Source organism: Chiloscyllium punctatum, chromosome 6 (assembly GCF_047496795.1).
Source record: "Chiloscyllium punctatum isolate Juve2018m chromosome 6, sChiPun1.3, whole genome shotgun sequence".
In the NCBI taxonomy this organism is placed as follows: Eukaryota; Metazoa; Chordata; class Chondrichthyes; order Orectolobiformes; family Hemiscylliidae; genus Chiloscyllium; species Chiloscyllium punctatum.
The window spans coordinates 66,820,652-66,845,960 of NC_092744.1; the positions used below are offsets into that span (position 1 = coordinate 66,820,652).

General features: G+C 39.4%; 1 protein-coding gene across 1 annotated transcript in view; it reads left to right on the forward strand.

Annotated features, from left to right (window-relative positions):
• LOC140478511 (ubl carboxyl-terminal hydrolase 18-like) overlaps positions 1 to 24,692 on the forward strand; it is a 45,653-nt gene extending 20,961 nt beyond the window's left edge. The window contains exons 9-17 of the mRNA XM_072571765.1: positions 2,181 to 2,326; positions 2,934 to 3,013; positions 4,721 to 4,870; positions 9,702 to 9,797; positions 10,385 to 10,543; positions 14,693 to 14,824; positions 17,712 to 17,779; positions 21,234 to 21,285; positions 22,291 to 24,692. Coding sequence (XP_072427866.1) covers positions 2,181 to 2,326; positions 2,934 to 3,013; positions 4,721 to 4,870; positions 9,702 to 9,797; positions 10,385 to 10,543; positions 14,693 to 14,824; positions 17,712 to 17,779; positions 21,234 to 21,285; positions 22,291 to 22,293 — 886 coding nt within the window. The 3' untranslated portion in view covers positions 22,294 to 24,692. The remainder of the gene's footprint in view (positions 1 to 2,180; positions 2,327 to 2,933; positions 3,014 to 4,720; positions 4,871 to 9,701; positions 9,798 to 10,384; positions 10,544 to 14,692; positions 14,825 to 17,711; positions 17,780 to 21,233; positions 21,286 to 22,290) is intronic.
• The last annotated feature ends 617 nt before the right edge of the window (positions 24,693 to 25,309 follow it).

A 25,309-nucleotide genomic window follows, 5' to 3' on the forward strand; every position in this document is an offset into this window, starting at 1 on the left:
AAGTTTCTGAAATAAGGATTGATGATAAACTTGGTTGTCAATTCAGGCTGCAGCCTGCAGTTTTGCCAATTATTGGGTAGCAGTGCCATCTACTGGCAGGTCTTTTAAAATATTCACCTGTTGGATGTGGGACTCTCTGGGTCAATATTTATAGTCCATTCCTAATTGCCCTTGATAGGATGGTGATTAGCTGCCCTCTTGAACTACTATAGTACATACCCCACATAAACTATAGTCCATGTGGGGTATGTACACCCATAGTGTTGCTGGGGAGTGATTCAAGTCTTTGTATAAAGAACAATACTGGAGCTGAATTGAACTCTGAGCTCAGAAACTGCATGAATTCATGTAAAACTCAGCTACCTCACTTTTTAGATTAGAATCAATCTAAACATCATGGCATAGACAGAGAACACAGGGGGCCAACACCTTCAACATATTGTCTAGCTATCACCATTGTTAACAACTAACTTGAGAATGCAACGTTTTTAAAAAAAGATTTTGTGATTTACACATGAAAGAAGTGAAACTATCACTGTATTCTAACAGATGAAAGGCTTAACAGACAATCAATTTTTCAATGTATAATTTCAGTTACATCACACTGCAAATTTTTGCTCTAAATTCTGGTGTTAGGATTGATCCCTCCACTACCACCTGATGAAGGAGCGTCGTTCCAAAAGCTAGTGTGCTTCCAATTAAACCTGTTGGACTATAACCTGGTGTTTTGTGATTTTTAACTTAATACTGGAGCTGTTAGTGACCTGCCATTTTCTGATTTACAGATTAAGGTTAAATCAGTTAACACAATTATATTAATTAAAGAAAACATTACAAGGAGTCAGTTATCTAATTTTAATGCTCACATTGTAATCACAAATTATGTGAAGCATTAAAAATGGAAGGGAATGGCAAGATACGTTTAACACTGTTGTAATACATCAAGAGTTCCCACAACTGTTTATTTGACAAATATGGTACCCAGTACCCCATAGTACAGACTAGCAGTCTCCAAGCTTTTATTCTGAAACTCGTTGGAGGTAACCAAACACAATCAGGTGTAGTAAAGTCACAACACAAATGCTTAGATATATTTACATAGAGTCACAGAGATGTACAGCACGGAAACAGACCCTTCAGTCCAACCTATCCATGCCGACCAGATATCCCAATCCAATCAAGTCCCACCTGCCAGCACCCGGCTCACATGCCTCCAAACCCTTCCTATTCATATACCCATCCAAATACCTCTTAAATGTTGCAATTGTGGTGTCATCTGCAAACTTACTAACTGTGCCTCTTATGCTTGTATCCAACTCATTTATGTAAATGACAAAAAGTAGAGGACCCAGCACCGATCCTTGTGGCACTTCACTGGTCACAGGCCTCCAGTCTGAAAAACAACCCTCCACCACCACCCTCTGTCTTCTACCTTTGAGCCAGTTCTGTATCCAAATGGCTAGTTCTCCCTGTGTTCCATGAGATCTAACTTTGCTAATCAGTCTCCCATGGGGACCCTAAATCAGCCAGGCCTAATTGTATTACCCCTCAGGTTATGTAAGCGGATGTTGGTTAGCTAAAGGATCAGGCTCAGCTGTGATGTATCTTGCTGTCAGCACTGCGTCTAATATAAAGAGGTGTTGTTCAGCACAAGGTCAGAGGGCAGCAGGGTGCTGTGCATAACATGTGTTTAAGCCCTTCAGTAGAGGACAATGGATACTGAGTGAAATAAATTCATTAATGATTGGGATTTACATAATTAGCCTGCAGCCTGACTGTTGCCTTAACCACACACTGCTCCTATCAACTTGTGCAGAACTGAAGCAAATGCCTGTACATTATGTAGCACAGTGTTTGCTGTTACTCCTGCAATTATCTTCAACTTGTTGACTGTAAAGCAATGGTCATGATGCAGAAAACTGAATCTAAAGGAAATTAATGTTATAACTAATATAATCTATTTGCTGTGAAGTACTTTGATATTTAAAGTACCAAAATTCTTTACATTGTTTCTAATTATACATTGTGATCCAACAGGTCTGTTCTGATATAAAACAGGCCAGTTTTCACCAATGTCATGGCCTCTCCATTTTATTTTGTCCATCCCTGTTTACTATATTGAACAGAATTCTGTTCAGTTAGATTTAAGTGTATGAAGTTCATTTGTTTCCTTATTATAGTTGCCAACAGAAAGGCCTTCTGATAAAAGACAAGAACCACATTCTGTATCACCTTGAAAAGGTTTTCCATCATCTACAGAACAAAACCAAGAGAACTGTATCACCTGATAAATTTATTAAGTCCTTGAGATCAAACCATATTAATGGTAAGTATAGTATCCATTTCAGTTAGGATATTTAATGCGACTTTATCTATTGATCAAGGAGTGCACAAAAGATCTGATGAAATTGTTTTAGGAAATAAAAAGAAATGCAATAAATTAAGTTTCATTTGAAATACTGCTTTATTGGTAATAATGTCTTGGGTGAGACTGAAGCACACTGATGTACTAATATTTTCTGAGGTGAGGTCACAGGACATGTTGTTACTGATCCTCATCCCACCCAAACTTGCCCCCAAACACAATTCTCTATCTAGCAAATTCCTAATCTCAGACCATCATCTTTGTTCGTTAATAACTAGCATTTCTATTGTGCCTTTAATGGAAGAAAAAGTCTCAAGACACTTCACAGGAGCAGAACCATTCGAACTTTGATACAGTGCAACATAATGAAAGATTAGCGGAGATACTCTCTTCTATACCCACATCAGTCCACAATGTATATCCTCAGACTTATTGCTAGTTTAGATTCTTAAAGAATGTGATCATTTTATAGCATATAATAATTTTCATAAGGTACAGACATACTTGAATGATTAATGTATAATATTCCCAAATGTTTAAAGTGTTTTGTCTCTACGTTTATTTTAAGTGGGGAGTCAGATGGATGCTGAGGAACTCTTCCGTTCACTCTGTAATCTACTAGAGGATCAATTGAAGAAGACACCATATGTAAGCATGGGAAAATGTTATTATTTTATTCTTCTATCATACCATTGCATCAATTTGTTGGGGTGGATCAAAGTAGACATAGATGTTCAAAGGTGTTCACAGATTTTCCTTCTAAAGACTCCTCTGCTGTGTTAAAGACTCATTAGGAATTAGACAGTCCAATACTACATCATCCAAATAGTGTTCTTCATGAGTGAGTGCCAGTAAGTTGCTCATCAATGGAGGACATCACTTCGATCACAATACTATTCTCATCTACTGAAGCTGCTATTTTCAAGTAGTGTCTCGGACCTTGTGAGAAAAATCACCCAGTATTTACTCTTGTATTATTTTGCTGTTCATTTCTGTTGGAGGTTGCCACTCCCCCTTTTCCCCCCACATGCCTTGACTATCAATATCAATTTCGTCCACCATTACAACCCTTTAAAAGTCTTTACTCAATACAGCAGATGTTGTTGTTAAAAAGTTGATGTGAACTCTCCATCATTTATCTTCTTCATTGCTCAACTTGAATGGTTAGGATGAGAGATCACTACTGTTCAGGCAGCATCCAAGGAGCTTCGAAATCAACGTTTCGGGCAAAAGCCCTTCATATTTATTCCTGATGAAGGGCTTTTGCCTGAAACATTGATTTCGAAGCTCCTTGGATGCTGCCTGAACTGCTGTGCTCTTCCAGCACCACTAATCCAGAATCTGGTTTCCAGCATCTGCAGACAATATTTCTACTTGAGAGATCACTACTGCAGCCAGTGCAGGAAAATGCAGCTGCAAGGATAGAAAACACTTCCTAGTCATTGAATATAATATATTCTCAGTTAGTGATCGCTGTTGACCGCAGAAGGTCTGCCCCTGACCTTTGTAGACACTCTGAGAACCAAGTATTTTTTGAACAATTCATCTGGCTGTAGAATAATAATTTTTTCTTGGGATGTAGGTGTCACTGGCAGGAGCAGCATTTATTGCATAGTCTTACTTGTCCCTTGGAAAGGTGGTGCTGATATCCCTTTTTGAACTGCGATAGTCTCTTTGTTGTAGCGACACCCACAATGATGTTAGGTAGGGAATCCCAGGCGTTTGACCCAGTCACACTGAAGGAATGAAATCAAGATGGTGAATGGCTTGGAGGGGAACTTGCAATGGGTAGTGTTACCTTATATCTGCCAATCTTGTCCTTCTACATGGTAGTGGTTGCAGGTGTGGAAGGTGCTGTCCAAGGAACCTTGGTGAATTTGAAAAATGTTGATACATTTCTCCATTGTTAATTAATTACACTTTCAAAATAATTAACAAGAAAAATAAGATGTTCATAACCTTTCAGAATCCATGTTAAATCCTATGTGTATCCCAATATTTATTTCTCTGTGTAACTATAGATTTGGTTTTATTGCTTTTCATTCCTGATTTACTGTCTGTGAAAGTGTATTTATGTGATCAGCTGCTTCTTTGACTGATGGCATTACTGCAGCTTAACGGTGCAAACTCCTGTTGAAGAACATTCTATCATTTGGAAATTGAGACAGCTAAATCTCTTGCCTCATAGACTATGACATATTTTGGTGTACCTTTCTTGGAGATACAAGGCATTTGATCTCACTTTGACAATTGAGTGCAAATTCTGATCCATAGCACCAAATTACAATGCTGCTGGAAGAGAATTGAAAAGTGATGCACATTAATACTTAACTACATTTTCTGTTTATTTTACAGAGCAAATTTGTTGATGATTTGCATGTGCTAACCACTGAGGAATATCAAATATGTTTAAAATGCCAAAATGAATTCCAGCAGATTGGACACATGCTCACTATTCCTCTTTCGCTTTACGAACCTTCATCGGGGAAATGTTATAAGAATGTAGTAAGTGTTACTTTTTAAATCCCATGTGACATGTTTTAGGAGTCTGATATGGATTTGACCCTTCATGTTTGATCTTGATGCTTGGCTATTGAACCTAATGCTAATTGCAATCTCGAATGGCTTTTTAGTCAGCACAATTTCCCCTAACTTTGATCATTCTAGGATGTTGTTCAATAATCAAGCATCATGACACAGTTTAGCGAAAATTATTAATGGTTGATTTTAGCTAATATTTTCAATGAATTCTGAAATCTAGACATTGATGATAAAATCAATATTTACACAAGTCTAAACTTATGTACACTTTCTACAAAGCTAAACTGAATAAGGCCAATCACGTCATTGTTATGACACAACCAATATCTCAAAATATGAATGCTTTCTCTTTAAATGATCAATATTGAAAATTTAAAAAAAAAGAACAAAGAATTAGCATTTTGGGACTCAAGACTCTCAAACTTCTGTGAGAAAAAATAATATTCAAAAAAATCATTTTAAAAAGGCAAACACCTAATTTTAAAGCCCCTTTATTTTTAAATCATGAACCCTAGTTCTTGATTCTCCCATAAGAGGAAACAATCTCTCTGCACTCAACCTGTCAACACCTCTCAGGATCTTTTGTTTTTCAGAATTTGCCACCTGGCTGTTCTAAGTTCTACCAGCTCGAAGCCTAGCCTGTCAAACCATTCCATATAACATAACCCACCCATTCCAAGTGTTAGTCTGATAAACGGTCTTTGAACTACTTACAATGCACTTACATCCTTCCTATATTCGGGTGAACAATACTTTACAAAACTCTTCAGATGTGGTCTCACAAGTGTTCTGTTTAACTGAAGCACAACTTCACTTTGTTTGTATTCAATTCCCTTCAAAACAAATGACAATATTTTATTAGTGTTCCTAACAAATGGCCTCTTTCTGCACTGTAGGGATTCTAATGATAGGATGGTACAGTGGTTAGCACTGCTGCCTCACAGCACCAGAGACCTGCGCTCGATTCCACCCTCAGGCAGCTGTGTAAAGTTTGCACCTTCTTTGTGTGGTTATATGAATTATCTTCAGGTGCTCGAGTTTCCTTCCACAATCCAAAGATGTGCAAGTTGGGTGGATTGGCCATGCTGAAAAATCAGAATTGCCCTGTATAGACCAGGGATGTGCAGGTGAATTGGCCATGGGAAATATGGGGTTAGAGTGAAGGAGTGGATCTGGGTGGGATGCTTCTCGGAGGGTGAGTGCAGACTTGAACAGTCAAATGGCCTCTCTCCACACTATAGGGATTCTGTGATTCTAACTATTTGCTTTAACTGCACAATGGCCTTTTTTATGATTTATGCACCAGGGCAACCTTACCTTTCTGCATCTCAGAGCTCTGCAATCTCTAATCATATATATAATATGCTTCTCTTTTTATTCATGCTGCCAAAATAAATTTCATATTTTCACAGGTTATACTCCATTTGTTAAACTTTATCCACTCAATTAATCTATCTCTATCTTTTAGAACCTCCTTAGGTCCTCTTCATAATTTACTTCCTTACTCAACCTTGCGTCTTCCACAAATTTGGAAAATAAAATTCTGGACCCTTCATCCAAATCATTTATAAATTTATGAACAATTGAGGTCCTGGACCTGATCCCTGTAACACATCACTCATTAAACATTGCCAAGCTGAAAAAGACCCACCTATGCCTACTCTCTGTTTTCCGTTACACAGCTAATATTCTATCCATACTGACTTGCTACCCCTAAACCATGAGCTTTTATTTTCCACAGTAATCTTTGACCTGCCACTTCTAAGTAAAATCCATCCACCAGTTTGGTTTTAGCTACACCACCATTTTAAAAAAAATTCTTGATTGATGTGACATTGCTGGCTAGGCCAGCATTTATTGTCCATTCCTCAAGACCCAGAGAGAACCTAAAGAATGAACCAGATTGAGGTGAGTCCAGAGTCAATGTAGACTAGACCAGGTAAGGGTGCTATGTCCTTCTTTAAAGGACATTAATGAAGTAAGTGTGTTTTTCCAGAATTGGGATTGAGAAACCGTTAAAAACCAGCAAAGACAACCAAAAAAGCATTGGCAGGGTGGGGTGATGAAATATGAGGTATGCTAGCTTGTAATATAGATTGCAAATGTTTTTTTTCGATATACATAGGAAAATTAAGAGAGAAGTGAGAGTGGAATCATAAAATCCCTACAGTGGGGAAGCCATTCAACCCCTTGAGTCCACACTGTCCCTCCAAAAAGCATCCCACCCAGACCCAACCCACACCCCCATTCCACCTCTGTAACCCTGCATTTCCCATGGCTAATCCACCTAGCCTGTGCATCCCTGAACACTATGAGCAATTTAGCATGTACAAACTACCAAACCTATACATCTCTGGATTGTGGGAGGAAATCAGAGCACCCAGAGGAAAGCAACGCAGACATGAGGAGAATGTACAAACTCCACACAGACAATCGCTTGAGACTCGAATCAAACCTGTGTCCCTGCTGCAGTAGACAGTGTACCGCTGGAAAATGAGGCTGGAGAATTAGGAATAGGGGATTTTAAAAAATGGCTGAGAAACTGAATCAGTATTTTGCAACAGTCTTCATAGTGGAACATACCAGAACTTGAAGAGTCAAGCAGAGGTGAGTGCCATGGTCATCGCTAAGGAGAAGGTACTGGGGAAGCTGAAAGGTCTGAAGGTGGATTAATCACCTGGACTGGATAGACTACACCCCCATGTTCTGAAGGAAGAGATTGTGGAGGCATTGGTGGTGACCTCTCAGGAATCACTGGAATCAGGGAGTGTTCCAGAGGACTGAATAAGTGCTATCATAACACTCCAGTTTAAGAAGGGAGGGAGGCAGAAGATGGGAAATGATACGCTGGTTAGGCTTGGTTCATTGATTAAATTTTAGAGTTTATTATTAAGAATGAGATTGCAGAGTTCTTGGAAGTGCATGGTAATACAGAATAGGGCCGAGTCAACACAACTTCGCAAAGGGGAGGTCATATCTGACCAATCTGTTGGAATTCTTTGAGGAGGTAATGAACAAGTTCAATCAAGGGAAGCCAACGGACATGATTTATTTGGATTTACAGAAGGATTTTGACAAAGTACTACACTGGAAGCTATTAAATAACATAAGAGCTGATGGTATCAGAACAAGGTACTAGTATGGTTAGAGGATTGGTTGACTAGCAAAAGGAAAATAGTGGGAATTAAGTGTTTTTTTTGGGAATCACAACTATTCATGTTATACATAAACAATATGAATGAAAGAACTGAGGGCATTGTTGCTAAGTTTGCAGATAACACAAAGATAGTAGAATGATGGGTAGTTTTGAGGCAGCAGGAGGCTGCATAAGAACTTGAATGGGCTAGGAGACTGGGCGAAGAAACAGCAGACAAAATATAAAAGTGGGAAAGTGTGAGATATTGTAATTTGGTGGGAAGAATAGAGGCATAGACTATTTTCTAAATGGGCAAAGTCTTCAGAAATCTGAAGTACAAAGTGACTTTGGAGTTCATATACAGAATCCTGTTCAGGTTAATGTGCATGTCCAGTGGCAATTAGGAAAGCAAGTGCAATGTTAGCAGTAATTTCAAGAGGGCAAGAGTAAAAGAACACAGATGTGCTGCTGAGGTTGTATAAAGCTCTGCTCAGACCGCATTTGGATTATTGTGAGCAGTTTTTAGGTGCCATGTCTATAGAAGGAATTGCTGGCTTTAAAGGAGGTCCAGAGGAGGTTTCCAAACATGATCACGTGGCTGAAGGGCTTATCATATGAGGAGCAGTAGAGGACATTGGGTCTATACTTGATGGAATTGAAAAGAATGGCAGGCATTTCATGGAAACATGCAGAAGACTCAGAGGCCTGGATAGAGGGGACGTGAAGATATTTTCACTAGTGGGAGAGACTAGAACCTGAGGGCACAGACTCAGAGTGAAGGCATGACCCTTTCAAACTGAGATGAAGAATAATGTCTTCAACCAGAGGGTAGTCAATCTGTGGAACTCATTTCTGTGGAGATCAAGTCACTATTTGAGACAATGATAATAGATTCTTGGTTAGTTAGGGGATCAAAGGTTACAGGGAGAAGGCAGGAGAATGGAGTTGAGAAATGTAATCAGCCATGATCGAATAGCAGAACAGACTTGATGGGCTGAATGGCCTAATTCTGCTCCTATATCATATGGTCATCTAGTCTTAATACCCAACATCGTTTAGGGTGAGAGGGGAAAAGTTCTAAAGGAATCTAAAAGGCAATTTTTTCATGCAGAGGGTGGTGCGTGTATGGAATGAGCTGCTAGAGGAAGTGGTGGAGGCTGGTACAATTACAGCGTTTAAAAGGCATCTGGATGGGTATATGAATAGGAAGGGTTTAGAGGAATATGGGCCAAGTGCTGGCAAATGGGACTAGATTAAGTTAGGGTATCTGGTCAGCATGGACACGTTGGACCAACAGGCCTGTTTCCGTGCGGTATAACTCTATGACTCTATCACCAAATCATCACAGACGCGTATTGGGTGAAAAGATGTACTTTTAAAAAAATAAATAGAGCTTTTGATCTATAACGTTAGAAGTTTGATGGCATAACTAGCAAAATACCCAGTAGCTTGCTGATCATGAAGCTGGCCATGGAATCAGCAGTATCTGGGAATAATTCACCTTGAAATTTAAAACATATTTGACAATTTGTTGACAAAGCCATTGTCTCCCCTGTTCATAATATGTTTAAAATTAGATTGCCTTAATGCAACCATCCAGAATATGTAAACCAGATTTTTTTTTCTGATTTAACATTGAAAACATTTATGTTTAACCAGATGAATTCCCTGAATGGCTTCTTTGAATTGCAAACTTTAGATGATGAAAACAAATGCTATTGTGACCAATGTGGAGAAAAGACAGCAACTCAACATGTAAGTACTTAGCTAATAAATCTGAATTGAAATATTCATCCATTTATGTCAAACAGCCAAAATGGCATTTGTCATTTCTGTATTAGCAAGTAATTTTAAAATAAAACATTATTGGGATGTGAGCATCCATCACTTATTGACGGCCATCATTTATTGCCTATCCGTAACTGCTCAGAGGGCAGGTAAGAGTCAACCACATTACTCTGGATCTGAAAGTACATGCAGTCCAGACTGGGTAACAATGGCAGATTTTCATCCCTAAAAGACATACGTGAACCAGACAAGCTTTGGTGACAATCAATAGTGGTGATATAGTCAACATTAGCCTTGTTTTTTCATTCTACATTTCTTATTGAATTCCTATTTCACCACCTCCCATTATAACAATTGAATGCTTGTCCCCAGAACATTAGCCTCATCTAGTAATATTGTCACTACACTGCTGTGTTCCCAATGATGTAGCATACAATTCACAATTAGACTTGGTATTTGTTTTGCTTCCTTTTATTTCAGTAATGCTTAGCCTTGTATGAAAGTTATTTAAAATGCTTCTTTGCATTATTTGACAATCGCTTTCTCTTCAACAGGGCTGCAGAGTGCATTCTTGGCCAGAAATACTATGCCTACAGCTAAAACGCTTTGACTTTGTTGCAAGTTTGAGGAAAACGTTCATAAACAATACTTTTATGGAATTTACAGAAAGCATCGGCTTAAACAATTGTGAAAAAGAACTTCACAACCTCAAGGCATGTTTTTATGCATGCAATAAGTGTGTGAATTTTCCCATTCTCGAGAGCACAGTGACTGACCTTCCCACCTATCCAAAGGGCTGACTGTTCTTAAGTTGTGCAGCTCTGTTGCTGGTACCACATTCTGGGTCAAACCCAGCACAGGGCAATGGGATTTTACCAGTTCGGGCCTATTTGAAGGCTGTCACAGGAATGGCAACTGAATGAGGACAATATCCTACTTGCTAGTGCTGCCACCACAATTAGGGAGCCAGAAATATTGCAGCTTTGGCTAGGCCACTATTATAGGCATCATTGCTGCTGTCAAATGAATAATGAATGAGTCATCCTAAAAGATTAGGTTTATTTTAAACAGCCTGTCAAGCAGGCCCAATTAATCAGGAGGAAGAGCACCTTCATCCATAGTGTTATAGCCACAAGAATGGCCATTACCTCCAGAGGACCCTCCATTGGATCTAGCACAACCGTAGCAACATAGAAAATAGAAGCAGGAGTAGGCCACAAGGCTCTTTGAGCCTGCTCTCTCATTCAACATGATCATGGCTATTCATCCAACTCAGCACCCTGTTTTTGCTTTCTCCCCATATCCTTTGATGTCCTTAACCCTAATATATAAATCCTTCTTGAAAACACCCAATGTTTTTGTGTCAACTACATTCTGGGATAGAGAATTCCACAGGCTCACCACTCTCTGGATGAAGTCATTTCTCCTCCTCTCAGTCCAAACTGGCATAGCCCATTTCCTTAGACTGTGACCCTGATTCTGCACTCCCTGATCATTGCTTGCATCTTTCTTGTGTTTACCCTGTTTAGTCCTGTTAGCATTTCATAGGATTCTATGAGATTCACTTCACTGCTCTAAACTCCAGCGAATATAGTCTTAAATGATTCAATCTTTCTTCATATCTCAGTACTGCTATCCAAGGAATCAGTCTGGTAAAACTTTGTTGCACTCCTTCCATAGCCAAAACCCCCTTTCTCAGGTAACGAAAGCAAAACTGCACACAATACTCCAGGTGTGGTCTCACCAAGGCTAAATGTAATTGCAGCAAACATCCCTGCTGTTGTGCTTGAATTTTTCCATTATAAGGGTTGACATACCATGTGCCTTTTTTTGCCATCTGCTCCACCTGCAAGCTTACTTTCAGTGAATAGTGTACAAGACAAGAGGATGGTAGATTCGTGGGACTCATGTGGAGGTAGATATGGGGGCCAGGGTTTTGAATAATCTAGATATATAAAGGGTGAGAAAAACTTTTCCCATTGCTGACATGCCATGTGCCTTTTTACGACCTACTCCACCTGCATGCTTACTTTCAATGAATGGTGTCCAAGGATACCAAGATTTTGTTGTACCTCCCTCTTTCTCAATCAGTTACCATTCAGATAATGTGACTTCCTGTTTTGCTACCAAAGTAGACAAGCTTACATTTATCCACACTATATTTCATTGTACTTCATCTGTCATGCACTTGCCCACTCCTTCAATATGTCCAAGTCACACTGAAGCCGCCACCTCCAAACGGACCCCACCACCAGAGACATATTTCCCTCCCCTCCCCTATCAGCATTCCGAACCACTCCCTCCGTGACTCCCTCGTCAGGTCCACACCCCCCACCAACCCAACCTCCACTCCCGGCACCTTCCCCTGCAACCGCAAGAAATGCAAAACTTGCGCCCACACCTCCCCCCTTACCTCCCTCCAAGGCCCCAAGGGACACTTCCATATCCGCCACAAATTCACCTGCACCTCCACACACATCATCTATTGCATCCGCTGCACCCGATGTGGCCTCCTCTATATTGGGGAGACAGGCCGCCTACTTGTGGAACGTTTCAAAGAACACCTCTGGGACACCCGGACCAACCAACCCAACCATCCCGTAGCCCAACACTTCAACTCCCCCTCCCACTTAACCAAGAACATGCAGGACCTTGGACTCCTCCATCGCCAGGCCATGGCAACACGACGGTTGGAGGAAGAGCGCCTCATCTTCCGCCTGGGAACCCTCCAACCACAAGGGATGAACTCAGATTTCTCCAGTTTCCTCATTTCCCCTCCCCCCACCTTGTCTCAGTCAAATCCCTCGAACTCAGCACTGCCTTCCTAACCTGCAATCTTCTTCCTGACCTCTCCGCCCCCACCCCACTCTGGCCTATCACCCTCACTTTGACCTCCCTCCACCTATCGCATTCCCAACACCCCTCCCCCAAGTCCCTCCTCCCTACCTTTTATCTTAGCCTGCTGGACACACTTTCCTCATTCCTGAAGAAGGGCTGATGCCCGAAACTTCGATTCTCCTGCTCCTTGGATGCTGCCTGACCTGCGCTTTTCCAGCAACACATTTTCAGCTCTGCATCTGCCTTACAGTTCTGCCTTCTACACAGTTTTGTGCAATCTGCAAATTTGAAGATATTACATTCAGTTCCCTCATCTATATCATTTATATTGGAAATAGTTTAGTATGCCACTAGTCACTACCTGCCACTTAAGACCCATTCACTTCTACTGTTTGTTTCCTGTGTGTCAACCAGTTTTCGATCCATATCAGTACACTACCCCCAATCCCATGTGCTTTAATTTTACATGCTAATCTTTTATATGGGAACCTTATCAAAACTTTCTGAAAGTCTAAGAAATCTACACCTATTGGTGCCCCGTTATAAACTCCCTATCCTCAAAACCATCCAGATTTGTCAAGCATGATTTTCCTTTTGTAAATCACTGCTGACTGTCTCGGATTCTGTCACCGTTTTCCAAGTCGTCTGCTAGTAAATCATTTGTAATGGACTTGAGCATTTTCCCTACTATCAATGTCAGGCTAACCAGTCAATTTTCTCTATGCATCCTTTTTTTTAAATAGTGGGGGCTACATTAGCTATCATTCAATCTACAGGAACTGTTCCAGAGTTTATAGCAGAGTCTATAGAATCTTGAAAGATGATCAGCAATGCATCAACTATTTCTTGGGTCATTATCCGATAGATCCTTCATGCACACTTGGTCTCCCTTTGCTACTGCACATTGCTCTTGAGATGACTGCAGTGGGGAAGAGACTGTTACATAGTTCCTATGCAAAGGTTAGGGGAGAGATACTGCAGTTTTTATCAAGATTCATCCTGAACAGCTCTGTTACTTAGGGCTCAGTGCTGTATGGTCTGTTCCCAAGCCAAACATCCACTGCACCTGGACTACAATCAACTTGTGAAAGTCTGCCCAAAACTGATTGGTCTTCCAGTGCAAAGAATTGACCTCACGTTCCAAGATCCGGGGCTATGTCCTGAAGGACATACTAAAACTTGGGGCAGCTGCCGCCAAGATGTAATGGGGAATGCTTTTCTCACCTGGCATCCCAGTGGCTCAGTGGTTAGAACTGCTGTCTCACAGCACTAGAGATCTGGGATTGATTCCAGCCTTGGGAGACTGTCTCTATGGAGTTTGCACATTCTCCCTGTGTCTGCGTGGGTTTCCTCCGGATGCTCCAGTTTCTTCCCACAATCCAAAGATGTGCAGGTTAGGTGAATTGGCCATGCTAAATTGCCCATAGTGTGCAGGGATGTGTAGGTTAAATGCATTAGTCAATTAGCAAATGTAGAGTAATACGGGAATGGGTACTCTTCAGAGGGTTGGTGTGGAGTTGCTGAACTGAAGGACCTGTTTCCACACTGTAGGGATTCTTTTTATATTTCGAGATTATTCAAAACATTGGCCACAAGTATCCACTTCCACACTCAGTCCCACAAATCTACCATCCTAGTCTTGTTCATCTAATGTCCTGTTTCCCCAATGCAATAAATGGAAATACTTTAGTGTCATTCATAAATTGCCTAATGCCCGTGTCTCATCATATCTCTACAAATCCTAATGATGTTTCTCTAATCTAGCTTTATATGATTGCCATGTGACTGAAGGTAGATCCTCAAGCAACTGCCTGGATTGAGTAATTTAGGGAGACAATTCAATCTTGCCATCTTTTTCTCCCCAATGCTAAAAGAGAACAATTTACTCAACTTTGATTGCTCTTTCTCAATTCCTCTACCCTGCATCAGCAAAAATGCCTTTTGTAGGGTGGGCTATTTTTAAATGCTAAATGTGTTGTACTGTACATCTGTTGTTACTAAAAAAATTGATTTTCCCATTGCAGAACATCCCACAATACAAACTCATATCTGTGATTGTGCATAAGGACTTCGTATCGTTTGGCCATTATTATGTTTATATAAAGAACATTGAAAAAAGAAAATGGCACTGTTTCAATGATGAACGTGTTACGGAAGTAAGTACTCATATATTTTAAATACAGACCACTTAAACTAAATACTCTTCCTATTGTTCAGACCATACAATTGCTTCTGTTATGGGCTACTTGAGATTGGTTATTTGTGGACGCTGCCTGGCTACCTGAAGTACAGTCTGCCGATCTTGCTAATAAATTAGCAGGAAGAATGATATCCCAGGTACATCTTGCACATTATCAGGCAGATAGGTTATTGAAGTTCCATGCAATTTTAGCCAATTAATTTATTTGTGCATTATGATGTAATGCAGTGTCAAAATTACATTTTCTTATTCCAAAATATGACTTGGTTTACTAGTATGACTGATTAAAAAGTATCCCTTCTCTTTGCTTGAAATCTTTACAACTGAAGCCATTTGAAAACTCTGAAAAAATCTTCGGACATAATTAAAATCTCAAATTATCCATCACTTGTGTATGGGAGAGTCATGTTTATATTAGTTGTATTTAGGAATTTCTGCTTCAATATCTGAAGTGGACACATGGAGTCAATTTTGTCCCAAACTTACAAAATATGTACACAAACATTGGGTTCTGCCTATGACATCCATGAGTTTCAAGGCAGCAAAAAGGACTTTGAAAAGGAAAAGAAGGTCGGAAATTGGGAGGTAACATAGAAAGACAGTGAGGTCAAGGGTTGATTTTGAGAAAGAGATAGTATGGAATATTTAAAGGAGAGAAGAAGATGGTGAGATAAATTATGATGATTGGAAAAAAAAATGAACTTACCAACACAAAGAAGGTTTGGAGAATGCTATTTTTAAAACATGTTATATCTTATCAAAATGGGGAAGTTTTAACTTTTAACAAATATAAAATAACTCCTTCTGGCCAATAAGGACATTTGGCAATAATCATGAAATCATTACATCATTAAAAACCTCATCACACAACAAGGGGCAGCATGATAGCTCAGTGGTTAGCACTGCTACCTCACAGCACCAGGGTCCCAGATTCAATTCCAGCCTCAGGTGACTGTCTATATGGGATTTGCATGTTCTCCCTGTGTCTGTGTGGATTCCCTCCAGGTGCTCTGGTTTTCTCCCACAGTCCAAAGATGTGTGGGTCAGGTGAATTGGCCATGCTAAATTGCCCATAGTGTTAGGTGCATTAGTCAGAGGGAAATGGGTCTGGGTGGGTTACTCTTCAGAGGGTCGGTGTGGACTGGTTGGGCCAAAGGGCCTGTTTCCACACTGTAAGGAATCTAATCTAATCTTAAGCAAGATAAAAGTTTTTCGAGTAGAAGTTCTCATCTGTTCAAAGGTTTCCTTTTGATCACATTCTTGGGGTCCTCAACAGTGTATCCAGGGAGAAATATCGAATCACTGATAAAAATGTCTATAGTTTGCTCACTCACAAAACAATGTGAAATCCAGACATTGCTGCTATTTTGAGTAAAGACAAATGCTTCCTTTTCAACATATGATCTAGGCTACTGTTAGTCATTGTGGATTCCCCCTGGTGAATCACCAGGCGGAATCCACAATGTCCACCCCTCTCCCAATATGTACTGATTTGTGACATATCTGTGGAATGAAACTTTTTTTTTAATTTTTTTGTTCAGTTAATAATTATTCTTCTGGAGCTATTGTCATACACAAGTGCATTTTGATCGAGCATGCCTTGCCCAAGGATTACAGAAATCAAGATTAACACAAGATCTCTCAAAAGCCTGTGTTAGTTAACTAATAATGCCGTTTAGTGAGCTTTGAGAAGATTTGTAGCTCAGGTTGAGGTTCTGGATGTAGGTTTGCTCACTGAGCTGGAAGGTTCATTTTCAGATGTTTCATTACCCTCTAGGTAACATCTTCAGTGAGCCTCAGGTAAAGCACAGTACATGATTCCTGCTTTCTATTTATATATTTGGGGTTTCTTTGGTTTGGTGATGTCATTTCCAGTGGTGACATCATTTCCTGTGGTGAAGTCATTTCCTGTTCTTTTTCTCAGGGTGTGGTAGATGGGGTATAAGTCAATGTGTTTGTTGATAGAGTTCCAGTTGGAATGCCATGCTTCTAGGAATTCTCATGCATGTCTCTGTTTGGCTTGTCCTAAGGTGGATGTGTTGTCCCAGTCAAAGTGGTGTCCTTCCTTATTTGTATATAAAGATACTAGTGAGAGAGGGTCATATCATTTTGTGACTAGCTGGTGTTCGTGTATCCTGGTGGCTAGGTTTCTGCCTGTTTGTCCAATGTAGTGTTTGTTACGGTCTTGCACGGTATTTTGTAAATGATATTAGTTTTACTTGTTGTCTGTATAGAGTCTTTCAAGTTCATTAGCTGCTGTTTTAGTGTGTTGGTGGGTTTGTGGGCTGCCATGGTGCCAAAGGGTCTGAGTAGTCTGGCAGTCATTTCCGAGATGTCTTTGATATAGTGGAGAGTAGTTAGGGTTCCTGGACGTGTTTTGTCGGCTTGTTTGGGTTTGTTGCTGAGAAATCGGTGGACTGTGTTCATTGGGTACCCATTCTTTTGAATACATGGTATAGGTGATTTTCCTCTGCTCTGCAGAGATCCTCAGTGCTGCAGTATGTGTTGGCTCTTTGAAATAATGTTCTGATGCAGCTTCATTTGTGGATGTTGGGATGATTGCTTCTGTACAATTGAGAAAAAGAACCAGAAATGACATCACCACAGGAAATGATATCACCAACCCAAAGAAACTCAAACATATAAATAGAAAGCAGGAATCATGTAAAGTGCTTCACCTGAAGCCCACTAAAGATGTTACCTCGTAGGGTGACAAAACGTCTGGAAATGAACCTTCCAGCTCAGCGAGCAAACCTACATCTGTAGTAATGCTGCAGCATATGAATTTTCAGACTGTATAAATTCAATTATGTTATGAATACTGTTGATCTCTGCTTTGATAGGCAACATGGGAAGATGTTAAAAAGACATTTGGATCCAGCTCTTCATCTGATCAAAGTGAATTTCAAATGTAAGGTTATTGCAATACATTCCATTATCTTTGTTGAATGTCATAGAGTCATAGAGATGTACAGCATGGAAACAGACCCTTCGGTCCAACCCATGCATGCCGACCAGATATCCCAACCCAATCTAGTCCCACCTGCCAGCGCCCGGCCCATATCCCTCCAAACCCTTCCTATTCATATACCATCCAAATGCCTCTTAAATGTTGCAATTGTACCAGCCTCCACCACATCCTCTGGCAGCTCATTCCACACACGTACCACCCTCTGTGTGAAAACGTTGCCCCGAAGGTCTCTTTTATATCTTTCCCCTCTCACCCTAAACCTATGCCCTCTAGTTCTGGACTCCCCGACCCCAGGGAAAATACTTTGTCTATTTATCCTATCCATGCCCCTCATAATTTTGTATGTATGAGATGATTATTGCCAACTTTAATTGTAAAACTAAAATTCAGGTTTTTTTAAACTGTTTTTTGCAAAACAAGGATTTGGAATATAAGAAATAGAAATATTTTCAAGAATTGTCCTTTAAAGTCAAATGTATTCACACAAATTGTTTTCAAACACAAGCATCAAAATGGAAATGCTCAAAAATACTTAAAATAAGGTAAATACCATATATCATGCAAAGGTTGTAAATTATAGTGAATACATAGTTGCGACAAAGATGAAGATGTTTTTCCTTTTAGCTTCAAGAATTTTTTTTATTTCTTTACCCACAGAATGGTGGGAGTGTAGAATTCACATCCACTAGGAAGCAGTTGAGGTGAATAGTGTCTGTACATTTAATGGAATGTTCGACAAACATACGAGAGAAGGAAACAGTTGGTTATGATGATAGGTTTTTCCATGTTTCCAAATAAGGAAGGAAACTTGAGGGGAGTAGAAAAACATTTGTGTGCAAGAGTTGGGCTAAACAGTTTCTATGCCTTTCACCCTAGATCCTTGCAGAAACACCTTTACAAAATATGGGATCCAGAGCACATCTGAATTGAAGACACTATTTTTGTAGTTTAAGAAATGGGTGGTATAATCCCCAATTCACAAAACCTTTAAACTTATTATAACTTATTAGTAACAATTACATAGGACACATGGCACCGAATGAAGCCATTCAACTCAACCAGTGCATGGTCCTTTCTTTCATAAGAGTTGAAATATGCACAGGCTATCCCTGTGCTTTTAATTCCTGCTGCCTTTTGTTACGCATGGTCTCCTGCAAGGGAGAGGGAATTGTCAGAAGGCATTGTGACTATATTTGACTGGCTGCCTTGATTAATTCACTGTCAATGTGTTTAAGGTTTCACTTAGGTGAGTGAAGAGGAATTGAGCAATAGCTGAGGATAGAGATGCAGTTGACCAGAACATGGCATTTGACAATACACTCATTGACCTTGACCACTTGTCTGAGAATCACAAAACCTCTACTTGCAGCTCGTTGCGTCTACACTCATGGCATTGACTTCTGTGGTTATTTTTCCTTCTAGTCAGTGCATGTCTGCGGGGCTTTCACTCACTGCAAGGATACAGGACACCTCTCCTTTATTTCCCACCTCTTTCACCAAATAAGCATCATAAAGCCTTGGGCATGCTTTCTCCCCATTGTCAGTATTGTTGATTATTCCACAAAGTTTTAGCCTTTATATGTATGCAGTTATTTTGAAATTAATCCAAATAAATCTGTAATTGTAATGACTACTGGAAACATTTAAGGAAGTGTAGCCACCACACATCTGGAAAAGTTATTTTTGAATTTCTCAGAGAAGCAGTCCAGACAAGACAGCTGCTGCATTGCTAAGAATCGAGGAAAGAAACACTAATAAAAAAAACACTATTTGTACTGTTTAGACAAATACAGACAGACAACAAATTCACAAAATGTTGGTCTTTTCATTTTCTAGGATATATTACTGAAAATCTGTCTAGTTGATGAAAGTGCTACCAAGATGTAGAGTGTTCAGGCTCATCTGTAAGGGTCATTACAGGCTAACAAATTCTAAAGGGTAGAGAAGACCCACAAATGTAGCAATACATGCAGTGCAACCTTACACAAATAGTTTCAATAATACGATATGTTTTAATACTTCAGGCTAGACATCTGCCAAATTTGATTTGAGTTATTATTGTCATGTGTACAAAGTATAGTGAAAAGTGTTGCCTTACATGCTAAACAGGCAGATCGTACTGTACAAGTGCATCATGGTAACAAAACAGAGTGTATGATGCAATGTTACAGTTGCCGAAAAAGTGCATAGGGAGATCAACATTAACAATAAAGAGGTCCATTCAAAAGTCTGATAACAGCAGGGAAGAAGTTGTTCTTGAATCTATTCGTACCTGTATACAAACCTTTATATGCCAGATGGAAGAGGGTGGAAGAAAGTATAACCGGCGTGAGAGGGATCTTTGATTTTGTTGGTTGCTTTCCCAATGCAGAGGGAAGTATAGATCAAGTCAATGGATGGAAGACTAGTTCGATGATGGACTGGGTTGTGTTCACAACTCTATAGTTTCTTGCAGTCTTGCAAAGAGCAGTTGCTGTACTATGTTGTGGTACATCTATAAAAATTGGTAACATTCTTTATGGACATGCTGAATTTCCTTAGCCTCCTGGGAGTGTTGCTGTGCTTTCTTGACTGTCACATCAACATGAGTAGACTCGGACAAATTGTTGGTGATCATCACTACCAGGAACTTGACACTTCTATCTCCACCCCAGCACCATTGATACAGACAGCGGCATGCCTGCCACTCCACTGCCTGAAGACAATGATCAGCTCCTTCATTTTGCTGATGTTGATGGAGAGATCGTTGTCTTTATGTCATGCCAATAAGCACTGTATCACCTTCCTGTACTCCGTCTCGCCATTGTTTGAGATCTGACCTACAATGGTGCTGTCATCAGCAAACTTGTAAATGGGGTTGGTGTGGATTTGGCCACACAGTCAGGTGCATGGAGTATCGTAGGGGACAGAATGCGCAGCTTTGCAGGTCACCAGTGTTGAGGATTATCATGGAGGAAATGTTATCACCCATCATTGGCCTTGTTACAGAGGGCAAAATGAATTTTAATTTTTAAAGTTCCAGAACTCCTGTTGCAGTACTATTTATCAGATCAATTGTGCTGCACGTCTTTCCCAGTGGGCATGGAAGATAGCATGTGTGATGATGTTAGTACTTAGGAACGAGCCTACAACCAGTGATCAGTACATGTGAACCAACCATGTAACAAGTACCCACTTTTCTTTCATTGCCTTCATCAGTTCACAGAAGTAGCATCTCATTGCCAGCACTGGGCTGTGGTAAAATTGCTAAGCTGATGCTCAAGCTTTTCTATGCTACTATCAGCACAATATCTTGTCTGTACACTTGGATCCGTGATTAACAGTAGTGCACTGGATGTAAATATATGCAGCACGCTATATACTATCACAGTTTAACAATTTTCATTTTGTTTAGGAACGGAGTAGCTTATCTTCTTTTTTACAAGAGGATGGATCAATCATTTCAGGTAGTCATCCATAACTCATTGAAATATTTATGATAAGTTTACAAAGTAAATCCTGGTTTCAAAACCATTTTGAAAAGTTACTCACTGAAAATTGAGCTACGCTTTTTACTCTAACTTTGGGTACATGCATGATAATACAACTGTTATTGTCACATACAAACACGCAAAAGTCTTCAGTATCATGGTGTTATAGAGGTGAAGATGGAATATTATTTTTGACATTGGTTTTAATATAACCAATCTGTTGGAAATTTGTTAAATGGCATCATGTTCTAATCTGCATTATTTGCATCAATAAATTGAATGGAACCCATTATTATGACATACTTTCAAAAGAACATCATAGGTCATTGAATATTATGTGCCAAGTGTAAGTGTTTAGATATAAACTTTATATCTTTATTGTTGTTGGTTATCAGTACTTGCTAAATGAGAAAATCCATTGAATGCATTCAGCCAAATTAATAAAGTTGCATAGCCAGGCTTGTAAAAAGATTTGGGTTTATACTACACCAATAAGTTTTCTATCTATGAGCTTGGTGCTGGATTTGCAGTCCTCATTATCAACCACTCTGTTCCTCAGAAGGCCAAAGCCTGCATTATCACATTGGAGGCGTTCTGATTTTCATCATGAATCCCGTTCAGAGGATTCTCCCAAGAAATGGGAATTGATCTATATTGTCTGGAGGCCTGCCATGTTTTATGACAGGGGTCGGTATTGTGCAGCGGGAGTAGGCTGGTAAAGGACCTTTGTCTTGTGGATATTTAGCCTAAGGTCCACCCTCTTCTGTACCAATAATCAGTGATATTTTAGAACTCAGCATCCATGTGCTCACATGCACACATAAATAGAAAACAGAAGAATACCTCCATGGTTGCAAATAAATGAAATTCCTTTATAGGATATAATGTTGCATTTACTTTTAATTCTGAATCTTTAATATTGATTACATTTGTAAATATTAACTAATAGAGGCTAATAACTTCTGTTTCCCTTCATTGTAGTAATGCAGAACTTGCTGTCTTCCAGCCTGGGATCAACACCCTTCTTCGTTCTTTGAGATACTATCTACACATATTCCAAGCCAAAATCACTTTATCATTTTGGCATAGATTTTCAATAAAATGTACTACCTGCTTGCAGATATTGATATTTCCTAATTAAATTATGACATAGCTGGAAAGAAGAATAAAAAACTTCCTACTAAGTCTGAATGCCAAATAAATTCACAACATTTTTCAATTTTGAAACATTGGTTTATTAAAAATAGTCTTGGATTATCAAGAAGATGAGAAATGCTAGTGAAACCATTAAAAGCAAACTGATTCTCAAATCCTTTTCCAAATATATGTTGTGATTTCAACACACCCTGAAAAATGTCAAACAAATACAAAATTTGCAAGATTTTTACTTGCATTTTATAATGAAATATTCTGTATTGATGAAAGATTGAGGAAAAGTTTATTCCTATCAAAGATACTGAAACTACTATCACCTGATGAAGGAGCATTGCTCCGAAAGCTAGTGTGCTTCCAATTAAACCTGTTGAACTATAACCTGGTGTTGTGTGATTTTTAACTTTGTACACCCCAGTCCAACACCAGCATCTCCAAATCATGACTACTTCAGATATCCATACCTAGTTAGTTTTTTTTTAAAACCCTCAAACACCCTTCCCCGCCTTTAAAAATACCTGAATTAAGTTTTAAAATCCTAAACTGGCTTGTAGTAAGATGTCTCTACTACAGAATCCACTATAGGCTCTGCCTATTGAGCCAGAAAAGTCAATTGGCTTCAGTCTTCAGATTAGAGGAAGAGTTCCATTGCTGGCAAGCTTCACAATAAGCCATACTGGATGGAACTGCTAGGATGGATAATAATGTTAGACTTGATTCTGATATCCTGACACATCCGTCAACAATCACTGTTTAGTTTAACAAGTAATAAATGGACTTTTGAGTGAAGACTAATATAATTTTTAAAAATTGAACACTTGATTGTCAACACTAAAAGCATTGCTGATTAGTTATATTGTGAGAAGGATTATCAAAACTGTGTGAAAAATGAATGAATAGATTTTGTATTTTGTATTGTAAAGATCTTGTGTTAAGATCTGTAAAACACAATAACACATTTAAGCAAAGTAAAGTATTGCTTGTTACATTTTATTTTACTTTTTTTTGCTCTAATGTTAGTTTTCCTTTAGGTTTACTCAATTGAAATCACTGAATGAGAAGTTTCTATTCCAGCCGCAGTACCAGAACAGCTCTTAGGAAAGTTACAAATGTATTCTGTCTGTGACAATGGTAACCTTTCCCTCCTCACCATTCTTGACCTGTTGCAGCCTTTGACGCAGTTGACAACACCATTCTCCGCCAATGCATTCTGAATATCTGTTGGCTGGTGGTACTGCTCTCACATGGTTCCATCCTTATCTTTACAATCATAGCCAAAGAAACATTTGCATTGGTTTCTCTTTCCGCTCCTGCACTGTTACATCTGGTACCACCCCAGACATCATTAGTTAGCCCCCTCCTACTCTCATTAACATTTGACTCAAGGCAACATCATCCAAAGGCATGACATTTGTTTTTATTTATATGATGGCAACAGCACCTTATTGCCATTTCTCTCATACCGTGTTACTAAATGATCCATCTGCTTATCCAACATCTTGCACTGGATGAGCAGAAATGTCCCCCTGTTAAATATTGGGAAGACTGAAGCCATTGTTCTCAATTCCTGCTCCAAATTCCATTCCATAACTACCAATTCTATCCCTCTTCCTCGCAACAGTCTGAAACAAAGTCTGTCTATTCACATCCTTGATATGGCATTTGACCCTGAGATGAGTTTCCAGCATCATATTCATGCCATCACCAAGACTGCTTTTTTCAATTTCTGCAACACCACTTGGCCATACTCTTGACTCAGTTCACTTGCTGCTGAAGCCTCCATTCACGCCTTTGTTACCTCAAGTACAACTGCTTCTGGTTTGTCTCCAGCATTCTATCCTCAGTAAATTGGAGGTTATCTATAACTCTATTGTCAATACCTTAAAAAGCTGCAAGTCCCTTTCCCCTATGTTTGCTGACCTTCATGATTTTTGACTCTTGATTAGTGTCTTGATTTTAAAATTCTCATCTTTGACCTTGCCCTTTGCTAGGTCTCTAATCTCCTTCAACCATGTGAGATATCTGCACTCTAATTCTGTCCTTATGTGTACCCAACTGAAAATATCTCTACCATTGGTAGCTGTGTCTAAGCCCCAAACGCTGAATCTCTACTTACACCTTTCTGTCTCACCAACTCCCTTTCCTCCTCCTCAAAGACATTCCTTAAAAATCTATCGTTTTAATCAAGTACTGTATTTGTTCTTCTGATCAAATATTACTTCATATAGCACAGTGTCATGATTTGTTTTATAATGCTCTTACATTGTTTTGGTTTGCTTCATTATGATAAAACATGCTACATAAATATAAATTGCTATTGTACAATTAGATCTTTCTGAATTTTCTTGATTTGAATGAATGATCAGTGGGCTGCACTATAAATAATTCTATGGTGGATTTGTAGTGTCTCCGGGTTAGGTTCCATTTGAGTAAAAGCAAAATAAAGTGCTGGAAATCTGAAACAAATGCAATGCTGGAGAAACACAGCAGTCTGGCAGCATCTGTGGACAGAGAAGCAAATGAATGCTTCAAATCTGATATGATATGGTACTTCTTCAGAACTCTACTTTCTGTATCCACAGATGCTGTCAGACTGCTGAGTGTCTCCAGCACTGTATTTTAGTTTGAGTTTTTGGGGAATAACATCTTTGCCCAAGGCAACAAACTGAAACTTGATCTGCTTCTTAACTCAAACAATTATATTTGCTAGTGTATGCCAAACTGTCATAAAGGTGCTTGCTTGTACTCTGCTGCGGGCACAGCACAAATGTTATCTTGAGTTAACTTAGCAACCAAAAGGGACAAATGTGCAAAATGACTTTCAGAACATACATGTTAATTTTGGAAT